This window comes from Pelophylax lessonae (genome assembly GCF_965119305.1).
Source record: "Pelophylax lessonae genome assembly, chromosome: 8".
NCBI lineage: Eukaryota > Metazoa > Chordata > Amphibia > Anura > Ranidae > Pelophylax > Pelophylax lessonae.
In genome coordinates, this window is record NC_138775.1 from 50,010,048 (window position 1) to 50,031,044 (window position 20,997).

The 20,997-nt window shown below is 42.0% G+C and overlaps 1 protein-coding gene across 2 annotated transcripts in view; it reads left to right on the forward strand.

The window, feature by feature from the left end:
* The window catches only part of PTPRG (protein tyrosine phosphatase receptor type G), a 776,809-nt gene that overhangs the window by 151,067 nt on the left and 604,745 nt on the right, over positions 1–20,997 (forward strand). For both annotated transcript variants that reach the window (XM_082265202.1, XM_082265201.1), the window contains exon 2: positions 9,738–9,842. In XM_082265202.1, coding sequence (XP_082121328.1) covers positions 9,738–9,842 — 105 coding nt within the window. The remainder of the gene's footprint in view (positions 1–9,737; positions 9,843–20,997) is intronic.

The following is a 20,997-nucleotide window of genomic DNA, read 5'->3' on the forward strand; positions in this document are numbered from 1 at the left end:
CTGATTACCAGCACAGACCCCCCCTGTGATCAGTGAGTAATTAGAAATACTCACTGATCACCCTGGCTGCAGAACCGATCCTCTGATCTTCTCCTCACTGACAGGATCTGTCAGGAGGAGAAGAGATCGAAGCCGTTAACGATGACTCTATTTACATTACATGACGGCTGTGATTGGACACAGTCGTCATGTGATCAGGAGGGCCAATCACAGGGCCCTCCTGCCGAATGATGTTGCTCTGTGTCCGAGGGACACAGGCACATCGAGATCGCGCCGCTGCGCGTGCCCGCGGCAGCGCGATCTCTCTCCTTCTGAAGGACATTCCGGAACGTCCGATCAGAAGGAGGAGACTCCCGCCCGGCCGTATATGTACTATGGCCCGGGTGGGAGGTAGTTAAAGCCCCACTGCAGGATACATCCAAACGCAATATTCCCCACACATACATTCATGGAAATTACGGTAAAACGCTTGGTGCTGTAATGACCACCGGCTGGAAACCGCAGATAATCTGAGTGGAGAAATGTCATCGGCACACCAAGGATTCCTCAGAAGGGTCCATGGTCACAAGGTACACATATGGCAACGTTTTTTGAGCCACGCAGGACATCTTCGTCAGTCATTTTCCTGATGAAGAGCCCCTGCGTGGCACCCAAACATTGCCATTTGTGTACCGTGTGACCTCGTGACTAAAGCTTTGGACCCTTTTGAGAAATCCGTGGTGTGCTGCTGACCTTTCTCCACCCACTCCAGGATAAAACTACATCCACCCACCTAAATCACCCATTCAGATCCTTTACTGCTGTTGGTTCTGGTGCAGGGTACTGCTGATCTAGCACTACAATGATGTACCTAGACCAGTGTTTCTCAACCTTTTTTTCAGTCAAGGCACCTTTTAAAACTATGAACAATCTTGGAGCATCCTCCAAAATTATGAAGTCTTAAAGTACTCCATTCTAAAATGTAAAAACTATTCTGATGGTTTTACATAATTCAGGAACATCAATACACGTTGGACACCCAACGTTAACCACTTTACCACCGGAGGATTTTGCTGTCTTACGTCTGGGCCACTTTTTGCGATTCGGCGCTGTGCAACTTTAACTGACAATTGCACGGTCGTGCGATGCCATACCCAAACGAAATTTACGTCCTTTTTTTCCCACGAGCAGAGCTTTCTTTTGGTGGTATTTGATTACCTGTGCGATTTTTTTTTTTTTTTTTACTTTTTGCGCTATAAACAAAAAAAGAGCGTTTATCTTGAAAAAATAACTATTTTTAACATTTTTTTTATATGAAATTCCCCCCCCCCCCCCCAAAAATGTAAAAATCAAAATTTTTTTACATTTTTGGCCAATTTGTTTTCTGCTACCTATGTTTGGTAAAAAAAAATCACAATAAGCGTATTTTGATTGGTTTGCGCAAAAGTTATTGCGTTTACTAACTAAGTGAAAGATTTCTGTCATTTTTGGTGTTTTTTTTTTTTTTTTTTTCTTAACGAGTAATGGCGGCGATCTGCGTTTTTTTTTTCTTTGCGGGACTGCGACATTGCAGCAGACAGATGGGACCCTTGACTGACATTTTTGACTCTTGGGGGTACCAGTGACATCTACAGTAATCAGTGCTATATATATATGCACTGTTACTGTAAAAATTACATTGGCAGGGAAGGGGTTAATTTTATTGGAGAGGGAGGGGTTAATGTATGCCTGGTGCTTACTGACGTGTGGGGGGGGGGGTGACTGTGTGAGTCAGGGACAGATCGCATGTTCAGCTATGCTGAACACTGCAATCTGTCACTCCTTGTCACTGAGGAGATCCGCCCGCTCTGTTTACACAGGTGGGCGGATCTCCAAACTAGATTCCCCGACGATCAGGGAAGAGCGGCGGCGATCGCCGCCGCTCCTCCCCTGGCCCGACTCCCGCTGTGAATGAAAACAGCGGGAGCGCGCCTCCGGCTGCGCGCGAGCGCCGCCTACAGGGGGAGGAGTCCAGCGACGTAGTACTACGTCGCTGGACGATAACGAACCACTTTGCCGCAGTACAGTCAACGTGACCGGTCGGCAAGTGGTTAAAGGTGATTTTTCCAAAGCAAATAAACTTTTGCAAACTGGTACTTACTAGTATTCCAATGGTTCTCCTCCTTCCTCAGTTTTTCTTCATCACGCAGCTAATGAGAACAGATATGTAGGCAACTGGCATTCTCCTTATCAACTGATGAGGTCATTGCTCGTTAGGAGGTTGGCAGCTAGAAGGTTGTAATGGTGCATAATGAAAACCTGTGGCTTAAAGAATTTATAAAAAAGAAAACCTGTGGTTTTGTGTAACTAAAAGGCAGGCTTCATCCACCCACCGCCTAGTATACAATTTTGGGGCAATTTTTTTAGCATTTTACCAAGGCGCCCCGAAGAAACCTCAAGACACTCCAGGGTGCCTGGGCACTCTGGTTGAAAAAGGCTGCCCTAAGCACCAGTTCCTTCCTCCTCCGAGGACATTGGTCCTCTTGTTTCTCCTAAGAGCACCGCACTGGTGGCCATCCAATTTGAAGTGTCCACCTCATGCAGGCAGTGACTTAAACACCTTAAGAAGGACCCCAAAGTAAATTGAAGAGGAGACGACCCAGGGCTGCGGCATCATTGGAGATAAGTAAGAGATTCTGGTTGCTATGGGGCACCACACATTACACAGTCCTTCATTACAGGCCTGTTAATTCAACAGGCCCTGACCAAAAATGGAAGTTGCTTCTGTCAGCTACCAATCACAATAAATCTAATTGGTTATGGCAAAACCGAAGTAAATATTGGACCCCTATCCAAACACCCAGATTTAAAAAGAACTAAAACCTGGAACCGGGTTTCTATGGGCATCTCTTCCACATTTCCAGTTTTTCCTCTCATTACTTTGATTCCTTTTGTGATTCAACACATTTTTTTTTTTTGTTACCTGTCTTCTCTCGTTAACGTACCTAGGGGGTTGAAACACACACACTATGAATATTAATTTCAAGAGCATTTTCTTATTAATAATCACAAATTCCTGGCGCCCTTCTATACCTTCCATATGAGACACTCTCGCAGCTTCTTCTCACAACCGTACTCCATTTTGTTTCAGCGCTAACACTTCTAACAACGTAAAGAAGGTGCTAATTGCTTGCTTGGGGTGCAATTTAATATTGGTCTCCGCTGAGAAATCTAGTGCATAATGGTCTGTGTATTAATAATTTGTGATTTCTAAAAATCGCACCCCTTTCCTGGCGAATTCTCACCAATCGCTTGACGTCTTCTCACCGTTCTGCCTTCCTTCACTTTCTCCTCTTCCGAGAACCCAAGAGAGTGAAACGCAAGACTTGAGATTTTTTTTTCTCTTCCTTTACACCCCCCATCCCCCAAACCATTAGAAGAGGAAATTGTTTTCTTTGGCAGAACTGTGATGCTAAAGAAAGAGACCTTAAATTGTAAAATGACTGAGGAGGAGCCGCATTATTTTATTTTTAAAGTGTAGTCCGGAAACCACGGCTTTATTAACCCTCCGAGTTGGGAGCCAAAATTCCAGCTGCTCCAGAACAATTATGGCAATAGTGGCCCTCTGTATGCCTGCGGTTTGCTGATACTTTATAGTTAGCAATGATGGACTATGCACGAGCTGATTTTATGTGTGAGGCTTGTGTTTTGCTCCTTATTACATATGCTTCTCTCCATCAATCACGTTGTACTAGATGAGACTTTTCTCATCTTTCTTATATTTGCAACTTATTTTTTTCATCTCTTCGCCCCTTAACGCTCCAGTCCTGGCCATTTCGATTATATATGTGCATAAATGTGCAAAAGGAATGGATTCCGTCATCCACACAAGCAAGGTAAATGGAGGAATGTGTCCCACTGTGTCACTGTATTCAGACAGCAGGGATTCCTCTACTGTTAGAGTACATTGATCAGCGGTTGCAGCTGAATTAGCTGCAGCTACTGATCGACAAATATTTTCCAACATTCACGTGTCACAGAAGTTGATCATTAGAGTGGGAACAGCCATGCATGGATTGACATTTAGTGGGTCCCTGCTAAACCAAATTTCAATCCATCTATGGCCAACTTTTGGTAGGTGTAGTATTGTAATGCATCAACATGTGTTTCCTTGAGCATTGACTCATGTTTTAAGAGTTTCTGATGTGTCAAAGGGGAAAAAAAAAAAAAAAACAGATTCCATAATTTGCACAAACAAGGTGGATGTTCCTGTTCACCTTCACCATCACAAAGGTGAGCTTCCAAACGCTGAGCTTAGAACTACTGTAGCCGGGTAGAGAGCGCATGGGAGGAGGTCTGAATCCGATAATAGCTGGGCCTCTCTTGGCAACATTCTGGGAGTTTTCTAGGCAGGCTTTGAGGTACACAAATGACCTACACCTATAGCAAGAGCAACATTCATTTTTAGCTTAAGCTGCACAGCTTGCTTTTATCTTTGACACCCTTCTCTGCATAGGCATAGTGTTATAGTAAAGGTAACCTATGCCTTTAACTATTATTGACCACACTTGTCTTGGGAAGCAGGCTCTCCCTGAGACAAGAGCTATCATTGGGTATGGGGGGGGGGGGGGCAGTTTCCCTGTACCTTTCCCTCAGTATTTTTAGGATGCAGACTGCCCCTAGCGTACAGTGTTCTTGGTTGATGCAACATAATCTTCAATGGCACTGTGTGGCCCAGCTGCTTGGGTCCTAGCAACCAAGAGAGGCCAAATGACAGCGTTTTCATGCATCCTAGCAGTCAAAAAAAAATACAGATGGGAAGGAACAAAGGAACTGAGTGGGAGCCCTCTAGCACCCCCTCCTCAAGGCGTGGCCCACTAAATGGGATGGTGTAACTACTGAGATCAACTGTAGCTATACCCACAAATAGGGCTTCTATCAGGGGAAGAGCAGAAAGCATGGGAAAAGGTAGGGATTTTCTTTACATTGCAATCCTGTTTTATTTGAGACATTATTACAGTATTGAGACAAGACTGTGCACACCTGCACTTTTTTTTATTGCTTATGAGAGGAGTTCTTTAAACCTTTCAAGGTGTGATAATACTTTCATTTTTGTCATATTACTTTAGAAGAGGCAAAGTCCATCAGTATGGAAACTCACAGCAGAGATGGATAAAGTGCCTGAGTTTGCTCAATAATTATCTACCAATACAGCGTAAAGCTGTGTATGGTTTATGCCCTTCCTTGTGTTCCATACAATTAAGGAAAATCACTTTTGAACGCCTTGTCCCTTTTATAGTGTTTCGAGGATGCATTTGCAAGAATTTATAGCAATTTCTGTGCTGACTACAAGCATTCCACCTTTATAATCTATAAATTGTTTATGTGGCCATGTTTTACTGTTTTGCCAACAATATGTTGACAGCATATGCGATAAAGCAGAATGTCTTTAAGATTTAACAGTTTTAGGTTTGTTTTTTTATTTTTTATTTTTTTTTTAGTGCTAACCGTAACATTTTAAGAGTTTGCAATCCAGTCTTAAAGCAGCAGGACGATCTGTTGTTCCAGTTTATGGCCTGCGTTGTCTTGGAAGTGATATATCTCAAGTGGATTTTACTCTATGGAAGTCCTGGGCAGCCATAAACCATACAGCTGTGGTCTAGGCTATAGCGCAATGTCTCCTGTTGCTGGCTGCGTGTATTATTTGTTGCTGCCAATAAAGAGAGCCATTATGTTGAATATTTACGGCCTAACAATCTTCACTATTTTAGAACGTTAATTGGCTGTTAAGAACATGTTTAATCGCTTTACCATATATTTGTTTTCTATAGCAGCTTTTTTTCTTTGTGTGACAACCCAACTCCAGCCAAAACTTTTCTTTTTTTTTTTTTTTTTTTTTGGCTTTAACAAAGTGGGAAGAATTGGAGCTTATTCTGCTGGTTTTAATAGTTGTCTGTGTCTCTATAGAGATTTGCCTTCCCTTCCAGTTCTGTGACCTGGACAGAGAGCAAATCTTCATGGTGACACTGAAAGCAAAGGAAAGTAAACTTTGTCAGGCATGGGGCTTTACCCACTGACTCCTTTTTAATCATCTTTGCTGTATTCCTCCACCACTCTGTCGAAACAGTCAATATAACCTTTGCTTCCGGGTTTGGGGAAACATGACCTGCTGAGATGCCATACTTGGACCTGAGTGGCTGATACCAGGCTTAAACAATGTGGCTTAAGTAAGAAGAGCATCATTAATCCTCTATAAATTCTAACTTTGACGTTTATAAGAGGTTTTGTACTCTTGGCTTCAATGCAGGAGCATTGGCTCAGTCCAAACCCAGGGAATACAGAATGGTTTATGTCCATGTTGGTTTAGGACAATGGTCTCCAAACTGTGGCCCAGGGGCCGGATGCTGCTCTTTGCTTGCTTTTTATCTGGCCCTTGGGGACATTTTGTCCCACTGATACCAATAGCGAGGGACTATTCCACTCTCAGACACCAAGTATGGAGCACAGTTCCTCCCATTGACACCAATGAGGAGACACTATTCCTTCCATGAACACCAACAAGGGGCACTTTTTCTCTTACAGTACAAAGTGCATTATTCCTTGCATTGACACCAACAGTGGGGCACTATTACTGCCACTGACACCATTGATCAGGCACTACTCCTCCTCCTAATGCTAAAGATGGTGTATTGTTTACTCCCACTGGTCCCGGGTCATTTTCTACTCCCACTGGTCTCGGGTCATTTTCTACTCCCACTGATCCCGGGTCATTTTCTACTCCCACTGATCCCGGGTCATTTTCTAATCCCACTGATCCCGGGTCATTTTCTAATCCCACTGATCCCGGGTCATTTTCTACTCCCACTGGCCACATTTGGTTCCCCTAAAGTCTGAAGGTCAGTAAACTTGGCCCTTTGTTCTGAATGTTTGGTAAACCCCTGGTTTAGGACATTCATTGAAAGGCCCTGGTCAGGGGTATAGAAATCCCGTGATCTCCACAAGTATATAAAGGTTTTAAAACCACGTTGGTTTAGGACATTCATGGGATGGACCTGTTTTGTAGCCAAACAAAAGAAAGCCCTATTATTTCAGGTATTTATATTACTCCAATAATTTACACTGTGTTTTACATATATATTGTACATTCACATCAGTCCCTGCCGTCAAGGAACATGCAATCTAAGGTCCCAAACTCGCATTCATACATACACCTATTACGGACAATTTAGACAGAAGACCCTTAACCTACAGAATTTCTTTGGAGTGTGGGAGAAATCTGGAGAACCCAGAGGAAACCCATGCAGGCACAGGAAGATGATGCAGATTCCAAGCACATATTGCCATGGTTTGGATTCGAACCGACCACTATAGTGCTGCTAGGCTGAAATGCTAACCACTTGGCCACTGTGCTGACCACCACCAGTTTACAAAGCTTGACGGATAACAGCAAAACATTACCGGCAGCGTTTTATATAAACTTATTTTCTTTCCATAATTACATGCTAACATGGCTGCTTAGTAGCCCCATGGTCACAGCATAACTATTTACAACCGTGCGGCGGTCGCCGATCCCTGGAGGAGACGCTGTAGTACTGGCTTTTCTGCAGAAGCATATGTGAAGATCCCATCGAGTGACCTTTTGGTCATCATATGTCATAGTGACCTTTACCTAACTCTTCAGCTATCCCTGCTGCAAGTGTTGATGCAGTTTTTCCAATCTATGTGAAGGGGACACAGCATTCCCCCCCATTTTGAGGTACCTTGGACTCCTGGGAATCCTCTAATTTTGATTGCCTGTGACCATCTGCAGCGATCCATAGGGGCAGTTTCCGGCTTGACTCGCTGAGTGTGTCAATCCATTTGTATCACATTGTCGTCTAGTTCTGAATAAGGGTCTCTAAGGAAGGAGATCTCTGAACTCAATTGTTCAAGCGAAACGCGTCAGCCTGTTTCAATGTGGTTGAACCTGACCGACTTTGTTTACAGAGGATTTTCCATCTGGAATAAAAATGTTTGTATGTACGTTTTATACGGCCTGATCATTTGATCAGTGAATTTTTTAATGTTTAATAAAATATTATATTTTTTATATATGTTCTGTGTTGACTGCCTTACTAAAAATATTGCATCCTCACATCCTTTAAAGTCCACCTCTTTTACTAGATGTGATTGGGATCACTCACCTGAACCAATTCACACGTGTATTTTTATCTTCCCCGTGCTGCAAAGGAGTTTTAGACAGCAGCAGCAGGGACAGTAGCATTCTATATTATGTAGTTGGTAAATGACATAAAGAAGATTTATATATCCCTTTTGCTTGAACAGTACATCTGAAACAATTTTTTTGTTTATATCTCAGCGGCACTGCCTGCCTGTGGCCTTCATTCAAGAACAGCAACAGTTTTTTCAGGAAAAAAACTCTTTTTTACCTCTGTGGAGCTTGTGTGAAATTCGGTCAGCTGTAAATCTTTAGTGAGCAGAATCTGTATCTGTAGATTGTGTTCTGAAAATGTGTATAAACAAAAACCAGATGTGAAAAGGACAAATTCTTTGGAGGAGATCCTCAGGGGGGATGGAGTTGGCTTCTTTTATTTATGTTGCTTTCCATGGCGGAATATCGTCTTTAGTAATTTCACTAAAGGGAGTAGGAAACTCTCTGCTTAGCTATATGATGACTGATCAGTGCTGAGGGGTTGATCTCAGAGTTTAGTAGAACGGGCACTTAACCGCAAGTCGCATCCTTGTTCCCAGTATATAAATAAAACAGCCTCTATGTCTACTGATAGCCAAGGATTTTAGGCAGCTGTTGGACATTGATGATTACCCCCTTCCCCAAAACGTTACTCAATGTGTACTCTTGTGTTGAGATATTTTTGACCAACAAAAGGTCCCAAATGCCACGTCATAATGACAGTCATATTTAATATGGCACTGGAGAGCCTCTGCCTAGGGTAAAGAGAGTAAATGGGGGCAGCACCAAAATACATTAAAAATTGAACATTTGTAGTTTATGAATTGCTAGTACCTACTTTACAATGGTCATAGAGAGTTGAGTGTGGCCAAAATCAAATTGCTCTTGGTCATCGCTGCTGGCTACAGGATTACTTAATGTAATGGATTATTTAAGTGGTTTACTCAAACAGATGTTTGTCTTGAGAACCAGGCCCTCCCTGAGATGAGAGCCATCATTGGGTAGATAAAAAAACCCCCCAAAAAAACATCCAGTTGGGAGACCCGTGTCTCCTCGTTCTATGGACACAATTAGGCAAATCTACTCCCTGGAAATTGGGGGGGGTTGTGTATGTTCCCAGTGCCATCCACATTTGAAGGCCGCTAACATTGTTGAGCGTATGTCAACTTTTTTGAAAGCAAGTGTCCCTACAGAGCCAGCCCCCTCACCCTTATGTGATGCTCATATAGCATTACGAAAGACACAGGGTGGGAAACATACATATCTACCTCCTATCTGGCACTTGTCTTTTTTTTTTTTTCTTTTTCTTTGTTGGGCCATGCTTGCATTAGCATAGAGGGCCAAATACAGGTCAGAAGAGATCCAACTGCAGGATTAATACACCAAATGATGATTTGTTAAGTGGTGATCCCAAAAACTGGTCCGAAGTGTAAGCTGAATGCTCCTATAACCATAGACAGATGCGCTCATAGTGCTATGTTTTCCTGCAGTTTACCGTTGTCATCTTTGTTTATAGAACTCAGATATTTGAGCAGCTACGACAGTAAAGTTGGTTAATGAAATATATTTTTTATTCTTGTCTTTGCAGCGTACACAGAGGGAAACGTGGGAGCTCTACATGAAAACAGACATGGAAGTTCTGTGCAGATACGAAGGCGTAAAGCGTCTGGGGAACCATATTGGTCCTATTCAGGTACTATCTTTGTTAAGAGGAAATGTATATTTTGCTGCTTGTTTTCTACTGATTGGATAATTTTAGTCAGGAAATTTTAAGAATGAAAGTATAACCCCATGAGAAGACTATCACTGGATGGGGATAGAATGGAGAATAATCATGTGTATCATACTTGCCTAATTAAAGGATAAATACATGTATCTGTTTTGCCCATGCTCCCAGACCTGACTTAACCCACACTCTCCCCTCCATAGAGATATTCTTCCCGCAGTCCGACAACTGTGGCCTTGGTTGTTGGTTTACAACCAGCGTCACGGGTCTTTCAGTCCTGATCGCACCTACATATTCAGTACCAGATTTTAAGGGGGCAATTGCCAGGGGCCCCAGGTTTCCTTTAAAGAAAAAAAAAATGGAAGTTTACAAAGTTTGTTTTATCATTAAAACAATTTACAAAGTGTGTGTGGGTGTCGGGATACAGAACAGTTAAGCCTGACTTCAGAGGCAAAGAAAGGGATGAGGGCTTCTGGCAGTTTTTACATTCCAGTTTCTTAATATTGTTTTAGTGTCCATTCACATTGATCCGACTTGTCAGCCTGACAAGTCGCGGTCCTCACGCTCCCACTGTGTAGTACAGGAGCCGTTCTAATAGGAGCGACACAAGTCGCTCCGACTTAGAAAAAGGGTCCTGTACTACTTCGGGGCGACCTGGAGACGACTTGCATAGACATTCATGTTATGAAGTCCGTGCAAGTCTCGCAGAAGTCGCGCTGCACGCGACTTCACAGGTCGCCCCCTAAGTCGGAGCGACCTAATGTGAACGGAGGCTTAGTGTTTGAGATGTTTGTTTTAACATAACTGTGTTGTGAACTTTATTACCCTGTTTATGAGAGACAAGTGGGTGGGACAAGGGAAAAGTTTGAAACATATTGGAAAGTGCCAGACAACAGCCCCGACCCCATTGTGTGGGAGTGAAGGTAATGACCTGCATTGATTTATCGCAGTGAGAAACGTGAGCGAGAAGCTCACTACCAGCTTGACACTCCATAATCTCAAATATAGTAAAACTTTGTTGGCAAATTTATATCCAAATTTACGAGATTAGTGGAGTTCAGGGCAGGCCCTAGATCAGATTTCGGGCAGAGCAACCGATTTTGGCCAGAATGAGTGTCGAATAAAATTGGCAGAGAATAGAGGACCTTCTTTCCTTGTGTCTTGCACCGAGTATAGACGTGAAGTCGACTCCTAACAATTTTGTTTTTTTCCTTGTCCCTTACCCTGTCATACAATTTAATTTCTATATTGAGGGTCCCCCTAACCGGAAGTGCCCTGGGCCCCCTAAAGTCTATGCCCGGCACTGTACATATTTCAGTCCCATACACCTCTAGTGCTGTTTTCTGAAGCCTTAGACAGCCCCATAGATGTCTATTAGGCTACAATGTGCAGGGATGACCAGGACACTATACTGTATATATTACGAAAGACTTGTAAAATGATATATGCATTTAATGCTATTGTTAAGCATTTTTGTTTAGTAAAGGTTTGCTTCCTTCCGTGGTTGTGGACTTCTGGTGTACTGGCTTGATGTAGCCCAAGTGCACACAACCATTTTCCTTATTGCTGCGTGGTGTTTCGTGTTGATACGGTGTTGTGGTACATTACTGTGTCGCTGTCAGGAGCATACTGTATTTTAGTTGTCCGTGGTACAGTATGCAGACTGGAAGTCTGATGGATACTAGGCTCATGTACACAATGGTTGTTTGGTTGTCTTTAAACTACAGTAATTAGGAAGTGCTTCAGACCTTTTTTTATTGAAGTGCCTGAGGAATGAGCAGTACTTGCTGCTTACTTACAGTATGCTTAAAGCAAAAGAAGAATGTAGTTGGTTGTTATAACAAGAAGAATTCTTCTTCCAGACATTTTGATGCATGTTACCAGTTCCTTGAGTTTGTGTGCCGCTTTATGCGTTGGACCATGTGCAAGGACTGTAACGTCTACGCTGTAATCCTATTATGCACCTTTCATTTCATTTGTACATGTAAATAAAAGGTACAATTAAACTTTTCTATGTTTTTCAATGAATACAGTTTTTACTTGTTTTTGTAATGTCTGTGTGTGCATTTTAATTATGGCATTTTATATTCACTCTTATAAGCTTTTATCTTGGGAAATAGGAATAGGAACCCTGCTTACGGTTCGAGGAGAAAGAAAACTGTCACTATAATACTGAAAAGGAAGTAGAGACTACACATGTGATGAGCAAAAATACCCTTGTGATGCATAATTTTAAAAGTTAAATAATTTTCTACATATGATTTCAAAGAGCCCACCCAAAACTCATAATCCAGTTTTGGTAGATTCTAGAAAATGAATCCCCTTTCTGATAATGTAACATGGTACACCCGTATTTAGGGTGTAACATGGAAAGTATGCACCCCCCTCTCCATCCGGTTTAGCCCCCTCCCTCTCATAACAGTGGGCTAGGGAGCCTCTCCCTGCATCGGCTGTCACAATTTGAAAACAGCGTTTTTCTGTGAATAAATAGACTACAAGTACCATCAGCCACTGCAGCTGATGACGTGCAGTTCTCAATGAACTGCGAGAGTGCTGGTAAGCGTCCTTGTAGTTCATTGATCTTCCTGCTCTCAACTGTGCTCATATCAGAAGTACGGGCAGACGGCTATCTCTATGGCCTTGGAGGACAGGAGTGATGTCATGTCACTTCAGGGTCCTCTGCCATGTAAACCAGGCTTCTTTTTTTTTTTTTGTTAAAGCAAAAGCCTAAAACATGTTTTTATCTTTCGCTTTTAAAGGTCGTGGAGAGATTTTGGGTTTATAGACCCCAGATCTCTCCATAAAGAGGTCCTGTCATGCTACATTTCTTGCAACAGCAATAAAAGTGATTACAAGAAAATTAAAGGGACAATGTAAGGGCTCTGGTCCCCCCACGCTGGTGTGCAGTGGTGAACACATATGTAGGTCAGGCCCACATATGTAAACGGTGTTCAAACCACACATGTGGGATATCGCTACGAACGTCTGAGCAATAAAAATTATTCTAGCACCAAACCTCCATAAGCGCCATCGTTTGGCGCCATTCCACGAGCGTGCACAATTTTAAAACATATGTTGGGTATCAACTTGGCGTAACATCTTTCATTTTAAACAAAAAAAAATTGGGTTATCTATTGTTTTGTTTAACTCATTAGGTGTATTTTCCCCTCCCCCCCAGAAAAAAACCTGTGTTCAAAAAAATCGCTGCGCAAAAACAATGTGACATAAAAAATAGCAACGACCTCTATTTTCTTCTCTTAGGCCTCTGTAAAAAAAAAAATACATAATGTTTGCGGGGTCTAAGTAATTTTTCTGCAAAAAACCTTCTGATTTTTACATCAGAATTGGCCCGTTGGGCAAGTGGTTAAACCACCTGACGATTTTCTAATATCTCTCTGGGACTGCACATTTGCTGTGGCATGCCAAGGTAATCCCATTTTGCCATTTTTCAATTTTGTTTATTACTATGGAAAATGTAAAAGTAGGAGCTGCAATACACAGGGTTTAGCAGAAGCAGAGTTGGGAGATATGCTGTTGGCATATCTAGGATATAAGGAGTATGGGGCTGACTCAACCACCAGGATCCACCTAAAACTAAAATATCCTTTGTTTGTACTGGCCCTAATTTGATAAGAATATGTATGAGATGGTATGTGCCTGAGCCCCATGCCATGTTATAGGTCACCTGATCCTCTGCAGGTTTTAGGGGACTACAATCCCCAGCATGTAGAACCCCTTTGTTCCCCATCAGCGTGCCTCACTTCTTGGACTTTTGTACAAACCATTTATGCATATATTCATGTACATGGTATTGATAGATTTCTGTCTTAAATGAGAAGGAAAAGTGAAACGAGGGTTAATACCAGTTTTAAAATTGAATCCTGCAATCTTTGTGTGGATAAATCAATGTCTCTGCACATCTCCAATATTCCTTTTGTCTGGAGCAGATCATGTGAAACCAATACTATTGATCTGCCTGGGATATTTCATCTGAGCAAGGCTGATGTGACCTAATGTTCCGGTTGGTTCTCGGGTTAAAGAGTAAAATGGACCAACATAAAGTGCATTTAATGTGTATTATATGAGGTCCTGGGAATATAGAGAACAAATGAGAGCAAGCTTATGATTGGTTAGTAGATTCAGTCTTGGAAATGTTATATCTAAACCCTAACTGAATGACATTCAGCCCTTGTTCACATTGAAGCGATACGTCATGCGATTAGACAGGTCGCGTTCTAATCGGCGCAACGCCAACTTTGCGCCCCCGCAGCGATTTGCAATAGTAGTTCCTGCACTGCTTTTGCTGATTTCGGGTGTGACTTCAGTTGACATCTGTGCATGACATAGGTCTTTCAAGTAGCACCTGAAATTGCGCTGACCTGCGCTGAAGTAGCACGATTTCAAAGTAGCATCAATGTGAACTATGGCTTTGTTTGCTGAATCTCTATGTATTATCAGTAGCCACTTATAAAAAGTTTCTCCTTTTTTTTTTTTTTTTTTTTTTTTTTATTTTTTTTTTTTTTTATCATGTTATACCTCAGTGCTGCTGATTTCCTGTAGCCTTTAGCAGCCACTTCTGTCTAAGTGCATAAACTCGAGCAACGGCTGCATGTCATTTCTCAGGGCAGGTTTCCTAATGGCGACAACGGTGCCTGCGTAATGTGGATTTAAACAACCAATTGTAGTTTCTGTTGCAAGCGGTGACAACACAGGGACATGATTGGGAGACCTGGACAGAGCATTGTCACCATATAACAGGAAGTGCCTGAAAAAGGTGGCAAGGATTGTCAGGAATTCTTTTAGTGAAAGCTTCAAAAGCTTCAGACTCAGTCCAGGGGAGAGTAGTGCTGGTGGCTGTAAAACTCGGCTTGGTAATGGAGTTAAAGCGGAACAATACTCACCTCAGCTCCAGTGATGCGGCGCCTTCGAGCTTGATGCCCGGTTGCTGACACCTTCAGGCAGCCGGCTTCCTAGTCGCAATCACTGGCCACTCTCATTGGCCAGGTGGGGATGATATCACTCCCACGCATGCGCTGGTATTCAGTTAGATTCTGCATTGCCGAATTTGTACAATGAGCTGCACGTGCACGTTAAAAATCCTGCCGGTCCACCCATTTTATTAGGTTAGCCTAAAATTCCACTTTAACTATCATCGTTCGTTATGGCAAACTTTGAGGGAGTGGGTAGTTACCATGATTGGGTGCAGGCAGAGGAGCAGACTGGCAATTGAAGGTATTCTTGACCTATATTTTCATGTGTGACTGGGGCTCAGTGTCAACCGCTTATTAACAATTACGCTTTAAACAATGGATTATTAATAGATTTAAAGCGGAATAATAACTCTGCTCCAGCGATGCAGCGTCCTCGAGCGGGATGACGTCACTCCCACGCAATCGTCGTCGTTTAGTTAGATTCGGCGTTGCCCAATTTGTACAATGAGCTGCGCATACACGGCTCACTGTAAAGGGTAGACAGGCAGGTAAGTAGTTTTAATGCAGGAGAGACAAAGCATATTTCCTCTGCATTAAAAATCTTGCCTGTTTGCCCATTTTAATAGGTCAGCCTACAGTTCCTCAAAGTTTGCCATAGAAAGCATTGATAGTTATAGTGGAAGTGGGTAGTCACCATGATTGGGTGCAGGCAGAGGAGCAGACTGGTAATTGAAGGTATTCTTGACACATATTTTCATGTGTGCCTGGGGCAACCTCTTATTAACAATTAGGCCTCATGTACGCTGGGTGTCAAATGCCGCTTTTTAAGGGTGTTCCACATTTTTTTTCCCTGCCTTTAAATGCCCCTCCATGTTAGCCTGTGTGTCCATGCACACATAGACGTTTAGAGGCAGTAAAAAAAAAAAAAAAATAATCACTTGTGTGTCCAGGAGAGGAGCAATTATGCAAAAAACCTAAGTCCATAATGCTCGATGCATCTAAAGGTGCGTTTAGCACTTGAGTGTTTTAATGGCCAGAATAAATTAATCTTGTGGCCAGTGAAATGAATAAAAACCAAAACACATGACGCTCCTGAAAGCATCTATATGCGGCTTTAGGTACGTTTAACGCTGCTTTTCTCCTTTCCGAAAAAGGCATTTAGAGGAGCTGGGAGAATGCCCATTGTGCATGAGGCTGAAGTGTGCTGCAAATCAATCACTTCGAGATGTAAAAAAACAAATCTCCTGCGCTCCAAGGTGGGCCAAACAAAGTGCTTATCTAGGCAAATCTAGATAAATACCACCTTGCTGCCCTCAAAAGACTGGGGATGTCTAGATGTGTACACTGAAATCATAAAAAACAAAGCAGAGGGCACTCAGGCCTAGTGATCTATTCTCACTATTCTGCACTAGTAATACAGGTTTTCTAACAAACTGCAGCTTTCCATCCATATTGCATAACAGACAGATCGTCCCTCAGTATGACCAGCTTACGTGTTTCGAGGAATCACCTCTTCATCAGAGCTCTGATGAAGAGGCGATTCCTCAAAATGCATAAGCTTGTCGTTCTGCGGGATAATCCATCTGTTTATGCAATACACATTGCGCCGTGGATAACAGACATCGTCCCTCAGTATGACCAGCTTATGTGTTTTTAGGAATCACCTCTTCATCAGGGCTCTGATGAAGAGGTGATTCCTCAAAACACATAAGCTTGTTTTACTGTGGGATAATCTATCTGTTATGCAATATAGGTTGCACCGTGGATAACAGACGGATTGTCCTGCAGTATGACCAGCTTACGTGTTTCGAGGAATCACCTCTTCATCAGAGCTCTGATGAAGAGGCCATTCCTCAAAGCGCATAAGCTTGTCGTACTGCGGATAATCCATCTGTTATGCAATATATAATGCACCGTGGATAACAGACGGATCATCCCGCAGTATGACCAACTTGCGTGTTTAGAGGAATTACCTCTTTGTCAGAGCTCTGATGAAGAGGCGGTTCCTCAAAACTCGTAAGCTTGTCATACTGTGGGACGATCCATCTGTTATGTGCAATATGTCGCACCATGTATGGAAAACTGCGGTTTGTTAAAAAAAAAAAAATTGTATTACAAGTGCACTTTTGTGAGTATTTCACTTTGCCTTTTAATCATCGAAGATTTTAATGAAGATATTGCACTAGGCCTATACTTCTTCTGCTTTGTATTATATAAGTGCTGCATATCAATGATTGCCAGCAAAAAGTAAAGCTGAATTTGAAGCATAGAAGATTGAATTTAAATATCTACAAAGGATATAAATCCATTTGTGTGCTCCAAATGTTTCTGCAAACCCATATATTGCCTTGCCAAAATAGTAGTAATCATCACTGTGTTGCACATAGCCTGAGAGTAGGCCCCGCCCACTACATGCTGCCTGCAGAAAACTACAGGAGGGGGCGGAGACAAGACCAGTCACCCTGCACAAGGGGAGAGAGCAGCAGTGACTGGTCTTTACTACAGGAAGCTCCTGTACAGGGGTAAAGTGTCACATTGGATTACTGCACAGATCTGGAAGACACGCACAAAGCACACCAAGATTCAAGGAAGAATACACATGACTCTTGTATTCGATAATATTTTCTTATCCTAGAGTTGAGCTTTAATTGAAACTCCAGACATTTTCTTACGTTAGGCTTAGTTTGCAGTCGGGAGGGCATAAAAATAGATGGGTAAGCCACGTTTTTACTTTTATCAGCAGGTTTCTATTGCTTTAGGGAGATTTTCTTCCTTCCCGTCCCGGTGAGCAGTGTCCATGCATGAACAACATACGACATCTGCAGTACATAGTCATCACATACATTTCCTTTTTGGATTTGATATAATTGATATAATTACTCTGCCAAGTTTGACTTTACTTTTAAAGTTTCAATAAACTTGCTAATATTCTCTAGAGGTGCAAAGGGCTTATTCATTTGTGAAATTTAAGTGAGAGCAATTATCACATCCTGGTGGTCGCTAATGACTGATAACTCATTTGTTCCTTACAGAAGACACTGGAGAATTCATGGCCAAGTTTGGACTTCATGTCCCTTATGAGTTAAAAAGTTAAAAATATCCTAACGGGAAATTGACAGCTCACACAAATTAAATCTGTGGCATGAAATGTTCGTATTCAACGCTTCCAAGTGCAGTTTGGCTACACTGTTCCTTGAACGCCGTCTTGGATGAACTTGGCTTCTATCAGTCTGATGTAATTAGTTTTGCTATGTGGTCTGACTGTTGTAAACCTTGTTGTAAATGCCATATACCCAAACTGCTTTTTAATTAACCACTTTAACTGACAATTGCGCAGTCGTGCGACACTACCCACATAATGTTTAAGTCCTTTTTTCCCCCACAAATAGCTTTCTTTTGGTGGCATTTAATCACCTCTGTTTTTTTTATGTGTGAGGGCCATTTCAAAATGGTCTGGCAGGCCAGATTTGGCTTGCAGGCCTTGTGTTTGACAAATCTGCCCTAGCTGACATTTAGTCCGCTAAAAGACCCCGTGAACAATTGGCTTGTGGGTTGTTTTTTTTTTTTTTTTTTTTTATAATATAAAGTACTCTTTTCTAATTGCCAAAAAAAATAAAAAATGTAAAAAATCGAATTTCTTCAATTAGGGCAATATGTATTCTACAAATTTTTGGTAAAAATTAAAATCCCAATAAGTGTATATTGATTGGTTTGCGCAAAAGTTATAGCATCTACAAACTATGGCATTTTTATATTTTTTTACTTTTAATGGCGGCGATCAGCGACTTATAGCAGTACGGTGATATTAAAAGACTGATCCAAAAAAGGGCAGTGCCACTTGGATGAAGACATATATAAACAAATTTCATAAATATAAGTGAAATCAATAAGTAATATTTCCTTCATATTGAATAAATACAAATATTGAAAAGTCTCTTAAAGTGAATAAATATTTAGAGAGTCTTTCAAAGAGAATAAATATATAAATATAAAAGTCCTGTGCTAGAAAAATGTGAAAATTGTGCAAAATGACTGAAAATATCACAAAATAAAAAGGTGCCAGTGCTTGAAAGTGAATCTTCTCAGGCGCAATCCTTTACTAATAAAGTGGCTGCTTACCGCTCTCCCGTTCTGACCCCTGGGTTACCACTGGGTCAAAAATAGCTGTTCCCAAAGAGGGATAAATTCCTAACTTATTGCACCTTATATTCAACACTATATTTATTATCACTGTTTTATTGTGTAGAGTATTTATTTTGAGGTCAGGTACTCCCAGTTTGAGCTGATTTTTACTATTTCTATTAAGTACGGTGATATTGCGGTGGACAAATCTGACACTAAAGCCCCGTACACACGCACAGATTGATGGCCGTAAATTGTCGGCCAACGTCCGATCTGCCGATTGTAGGCTTGTTAGTATGATGCTTCCGACAACCAACTGTGAATTTTCGGCCGAAAAATCTGGTGTGCATGCTATAAAATTTTTGTTGGCCAACAAAGAACGGCCGATTGTACCTCGCTCATCTGATTTTTGTCTGCCGAAATCTGTACTGACTGAGGAACAATCGGCCGTTCTTTGTTGGCCAACAAAAACCAACTTCAGAAGTGATGTCATGTGATGGTTGACTTTCCCTGTGTTTTTTCTTCTCTGAGCATGCCCAGTCTTGCTCATCTTATTTTTGTCTGCCGAAATCTGTACTGACTAAGACTGGGCATGCTCAGAGAAGAAAAAACACAGGGAAAGTCAACCATCACATGACATCACTTCTGAAGTTGGTTTTTGTTGGCCAACAAAAGTCCAGTGCAAGTCTAGAGCACATTTCAACCAACAAACACTGGACAAAAGACGGCCGATCGGTTGGCCAACAATCTGTGCGTGTGTACGGGGCTTTATTGACACTTTTTGGGGACCAGTGACACTAATACAGTGATTTAGTGCTAAAGAAAAATATTCACGGTCACTGTACTAATGACATTGGCTTGGAAGGGGTTAACATCAGGGGCGCTCAAAGGGTTAACTGTGCCTAGCTTGTGATTCAGTGCAGTGAGTTTACTAGTGTAAGGCATGTATCCGTGTCCCTGCTTTTCAGGAACACAGGATCCATGCCTTCTTTACTGACAGAACGGCGATTTGCCTGGTTTACATAGGCAGACTGTGGTTCTGCCTGTGTATCCAAGCATCAGCGGGTGCCAGTGGACATCGAGTCCGCCATACCCGCCGATCAGCTCCTGCGCCCCAGACCCAGAAGTGTCAGATCACGTGATCTGGCACAGAGCTGCCGCAGTATATGTACGGTGTGCCGTCCAAGTGGCTAAAGAACAACCCATTTTGTGACACCTGTTTATTGCCCTGTGCAAAAGAACGCATGGGGGATGGATTTACTGAAACTGGAGAGTGCAAAATGTGGTAGAGCTGTGCATGGTAGCCAATCAGCTTCTAACTTTAGTATGTTCTATTAAGCTTTGCCAAAAAAAAGAAAAGAAAAGCTGATTGGTTTGTAAGCAGAGCTGCACCAATTTTTGCGCACTCCAGTTTTAGTAAATCATCCCCATTATTTAGTGGTCTAATTCAAAAGTTCAACTCCTGTTGCATATGGGCAACCATTTTTACCTTTAGATGGTAAATTACTAACGGGTAGATTGGCAGAAAAAAAAAAAAACAGAAGACATTCAATGCTTTTTATTCTGTATTTCCCCATGCTTTGTTCCTTTGAAAAGGCTGAAATTATAGAAATACCGGTTGATATCCATTGTGCTTCTAACTTCCTGTGTGGGCTGACAGCTTAGTGCCTTTGCTGCAGTGAAATACCGGCAGACATGGTCAGCCCTGCCTGCTGGACTACAGAATACACCTATACACCTATACAGCTATACACCTATACAGCTATCACTGCTCCTTGCAGTCTCTCTCCACATGTATACAGAGATTTGTTTCCCAACAAAACAATACTGTTGCCTTGATTCCCAAGAGGATGCCTACATACTGTGTAAGGAAAGGGCTCTTGGGAGAAGTAGCTCTGGGGACGGGGCTGTGTCAATAGGAACTGATCTCCCAGCAGCTATCACTGCAGGAATTTTACAGCTCTGGTGATGTCGCAGGTAGTAATAAATACCGGTTTCTCACTACAGGAAAAAGATTAAAATAGAAGTATGTAGGAATATGCTGTACAGTTTTGTGCATACCATGCACT